We start from the raw sequence: 4507 nt of genomic DNA, 5'->3' as shown, positions 1-4507 counted from the left end.
AGGATCTCACTCTGTCACCCAGGCTGGAGTGCAGTGACATAAACATGGCTCACTGCAGCCTTGACCTCCTGGGTTCAAGTGATCCTCCTGCCTCAGTCCCCTGTGTAGCCCCCGTGTGACCACAGGTGCCCATTCCCAAACCCAGATAATTTTTTGATTTCTTGTAGAGTCAGTCTCACTTTGTTGCCCAGGCTGGTCTCAAACTTGTGGTCTCAAGCAATCCTCCTGCTTCTGCCTCCCTAAGTGCTGATATTACAGGCTGAGCTGCCATACCCAGCTGATCTCACCTCTTACCAGGCCTCTGCTCCAGTCATACTATTCTCTCTTTTTTTGAGACAGAGTCTTGCTCTGTCACCCAGGCTGGAGTGCACTGGCATAATATCGGCTCACTGCAACCTTCACCTCCCAGGTCCAGGAGATTCTCCTGCCTCAACCTCCTGGGACTATAGGTGTGCACCATGATGCCCAGTTAATTTTTTGTATTTTTAGTAGAGATGGGATTTCACCATGTTGTCCAGGCTGGTCTCAAACTCCAGACCTCAAGTGATATGCCTCCCAAAGTGCTAGGATTATAGGCATGAGCCACCGTGCCTGGCCAGTCATACTATTCTCTATGCACGCTAGTCACACCCATGTCTTGACTCAGTTTACACCTTTTCAACCATCAGGTTTTAAATATCACTTCCTCCCAGAAGTTCCTCCCTCCTCACAAGCCATACTTATTAATATCTTAAGAAATCTCACAATTTAATTCACTGTCTATTTCTTCTGTTCTATTAAGAACAGGAAGTAAGTCTGGTTCATTATTGTATTCCTGGCATCTTGCACTGGTGCCTGATGAATGCATTTTGTACAAATAAATAATAGGAATGTCCTCATCTGTAACAGTTTCCTATTAGTCTATGGCACAGACTGTATATACTGGAACTTTCTTTTGTTCTGGTTCAAGGAAAGGATACACATGCCCTGTCTCTTCTCTGTCCTTAATAACCTATAACTCTCATCCTGGACAACAAAGTAAGCCTCCATCTCTACAAAAATTTTTTAAATTAACTGGACATAGAAGTGCATGCCTGTTGTCCCAGGTACTCAGGGGGCTGAGATGGGAGGATCGCTTGAACCAGGGAAGTCAAGGCTGCAGTGAGCTGTGATCATGCCACTGCATTCCAACCTGGGTGACAGAGTAACACCCTGTCTCAAAAAAAAAAAAAAAAAAAAAAAAAAAAAAAAAAAAAAAGCCTGTAACTCAGATACTGGGTCTGACAACAAGTATATCAGAACTTAGAGATGTGCTTCTCCTGGGCACAGAGATTCCAATCTACAGCAGAACAAAGTGGTGATTAAGAGCTCTAGCTTTTGTGTCAAACACCCTTGAGTTAGAATCCCAGCTCTACTCTTTACTAGTTGTGTCACTATGGGCAATCTGCTTGAGCCTCAGTTTCTTACCTGCATGGAGTAAGTGCAGTTAAGTCAGAGATATGTTGAAGAGACTTTATGACGTAATATATGTAAATCCCTTAGCTCTGGGACCTACTAAGTTTACACAGCTCCTCAGTGCCTTTTACCAAAGAAAAGTATAGGGGAGAGCTAATACGCTTTCTTTGCTCCTTTTCTGTTCTTTTGTGGTTTCTACTAAGCCCACCACAACCATGCCTAGTCCCTGACAAGGAAAATACCAGAAAATGGCTTTCTGACAGAGGTCCCACTGCCCCAGATGGAAAGTAAGGAAGGTTGAGATACCTCCAAATGCCATGCTTTCAAGGAGAAAAACACCTTCTAGACTGATCCTAGCTACATATAAAACACCTCGCTTTAAAATCCTTCCACCAAGAAAGAGCACTACGGAGCCGCTTACAGCCTTTCCCCTAGCTTGTCCAGGACGATGTCACCAGCCGCCAGCTGCTTACGCCTCAGTCGCTCTTTTAAGTCTGGGAAGGCCCGAAGCGCCGGCACATCCTCAAACCTCAGGTTCTGTGTGGCCTGCAGCTGCTCCGCCAGGTTGCTGAGGGAGACCAGGAGGGGCTGGCAGTCTAGCAGGGCGCTCTGCCACAGGCTCTGCTGCTCCTCCACCACGGGGAAGCACTTCTTCAGGGCCTCCTGCACAGCAAGCAGAGGCCGGTCTTGAGTCATCTTCTGTTGAAAAAGATAAAAACATAAAGAAAATAACCATGTAGGGGTGCCAAGTCAGTCGGGGAGGCACTGGGTCGAAGGTGGGCGGTCATCTCCATCCTCGTGTTTGGATAGGAGTTGTCTCACCTCCAGAAGTGGCTTCTTTTCTTTTTTTAGATGGAGTCTCACGCAGTGGCGCGATCTCGGCTCACTGCAACCTCCACCTTCCAAGTTCAAGCGATTCTCTTGCCTCAGCCTTCCCAGTAGCTGGGATTACAGGTGCCTGCCACCACGCCCAGCTAATTTTTGTATTTTTAGTAGAGACGAGGTTTCGCCATGTTGGCCAGACTGGTCTTGAACTCCTGATTCGCCCGCCTCTGCCTCCCAAAGTGCTGGGATTACAGGCGTGAGCCACCGCGTCAGGCCCTGCCTCAGCTTTGTGAAGGAGATCCTGGCTTTACCTCGGGAAGGATGACCTGGATAGGGCAGTCTCCTGCTACAGAGAATTCCCGGCATCCAAGCGCCGTCTATTCTCTGAGCCAGAGGCCAGTCTCCCCTGCCCGAGGCTGCCGGTCGCCTTCCTGAAACCAGCAGAGACAGCCAAAGTGTGAGAACCCTCCAGACCTGCACACGAACCCGTAGTCTGTCTGCGTGTGCTCAAATGTGACCACCCCTCAAAGCTCCTCTAGCTTGCAGGGCTACTGAGTCGCGAAAATATATCGTTGTGCCGCAATGACTTCTGGGTACTGTAGTCCCACATGTGGATTGGCCACTCGGCTTGAAGCTTCCTTGGGATGTTGCAGCCGTCCCAACACGGCAACTTCTTATTTGTCAGTCTGCGGCAGTTTAAATTGGTGGCGGTGTTGCCACGTCCTGTTAGCTGGGAGTCTCTTCCTCTCAGCTTGCGTCTCCGGCTATGCCTTAATGACACATTTTACAATGTTTGTGGCACAGCCAACTGGCAAAAACTAGTGAATCAGGGGTTCCTGACGTGGCAGCTCTAGCTAAGATGCAGGGGGACGTCCTAGGTGCCCAGGGAAGTCGGGCGCATTGGGGAGTGGGGTGAAAGAAGCCCTGAAACCAAGAGGCTGGAAGCCCGACTTGCCCAGCATAAAAATACCTGCTGGGGGGAGCCTGCATTAGGTACCGGTTGTCATCACCTCTCATCTTGGCCATCTGCCTGATGAAGATCCTCAGGCACCCAGCAGACGGGTGTCACCCCCATCACCCACTGCCCAGGGCTGACCTCGGGCGGAAGAGCTACATTCAAATACTTCTTGCATATGGAGCAACAGGACAGGCTGGAAGGGAGAGAAAGGACTCTCCAGGAAGGGCCAGGCTTGCCAGGGCTTCTATGCTCGACCTGCTGTGCCCCCAAGCTTGCTGGTGCCTATCAGGAGCCTGCTTGGCACCTTTGCTTATTTCCTCGATTGTTCCTGAGCTCAGAGGGGGAGAGGCAAGATTATCACCCCTACAGTCTATAAAATGCACACTTAAACACAAACACAACCCCTCTGACATGGCTTCAGACCGCATCCACAGGTGAAAAGCACCAAATCCAAACAATCATACCACAAACTCGTCAAGAGCTCACCAGTCTGGCCGTCTGGTCGCCGTCCGCCTTGAGACTCAGCCTGAGCTATCGCTCTGATCCCTGGAGACTTAAAGACTAGCCTCTAGCCTTGCTGGGCCTCAGCACAACCCCTGAGCAATCCAACCCTGTGGCTGTGGACAGATGTCAAGATGCACAGTTAGCACCTCCGACTGGACCGCGGCTCGGCGGGGCTCGCCGTCTACACGCCCATTCCCAGGCCTCCTGCCTTGGGCTCCCTGTTGTCTGGCGACCGCTGCTCCTGCTGCAGTCATCGTATGGCCAGCTGCCAAGCGCCACCACCTGCGCCTTAAGTCGCGACCCCGCACTGCGCACCCAGTCGAGGCGCCAGGATGAGAACTGGGCAGGAGGGGCCAGCCCGCGGGCGAGCGAGGAACGAGAGGGTTCCCCCACTCGCTGCCCAGACTGGCCGCGCGCTGGCGCCGCCCACCCCAAAGCCTGCACCCCACCCCCTTCCAAACTCTGCTGGGTGGGGCTGCTCTGTCCCCACCGACCCTCCACTTGCCCGACGTTTCCTCCACTTGTCTTAAGTTCGGCCTGGGGAGCTTTGGACCCTGAGGAGCGCCGAGGTAGGCAGCCAGCCAGTGAGTAGTCAATCAGTGGGTCACGGCGGCCCTCGGCTACTCAGTGGCAACCAGGCCAGAAAGAAGCAGCCTCCCAAAGTGCTCGGATTCCCAGCGTCCAAGTGGGCCCCCGGCGTCCTAGTCGGCCCCCAGCACTCCAGAGCTTACAATGCCGGGTTGCCGCCGCAAGGCCTGTCGGGAGTAGTAGTTTATATCGTTTGCA

The 4507-nt window shown here is 52.2% G+C and overlaps 1 protein-coding gene across 3 annotated transcripts in view; it reads right to left on the bottom strand.

Annotated features, from left to right (window-relative positions):
* The window catches only part of CUNH1orf109 (chromosome unknown C1orf109 homolog), a 10444-nt gene extending 6762 nt beyond the window's left edge, over positions 1–3682 (bottom strand). The window contains exons 1-2 of one of the 3 annotated variants that reach the window (XM_037731795.1): positions 2586–3682; positions 1856–2133 (exon numbers count right to left, since the gene is read on the bottom strand). In XM_037731795.1, the coding sequence (XP_037587723.1) occupies positions 1856–2130 (275 nt within the window). In that variant the 5' untranslated portion in view covers positions 2131–2133; positions 2586–3682. Of the gene's footprint in view, positions 1–1855; positions 2139–2585 lie in introns of those variants that run through there. The other 2 variants (XM_017509749.2, XM_037731796.1) reach the window with 2 other exon arrangements.
* Between the last annotated feature and the right edge of the window lie 825 nt (positions 3683–4507).

This window comes from Cebus imitator, unplaced genomic scaffold (genome assembly GCF_001604975.1).
Source record: "Cebus imitator isolate Cc_AM_T3 unplaced genomic scaffold, Cebus_imitator-1.0 Scaffold420, whole genome shotgun sequence".
NCBI classification, from domain to species: domain Eukaryota; kingdom Metazoa; phylum Chordata; class Mammalia; order Primates; family Cebidae; genus Cebus; species Cebus imitator.
This window is presented reverse-complemented; position numbering and strand designations above follow the sequence as displayed.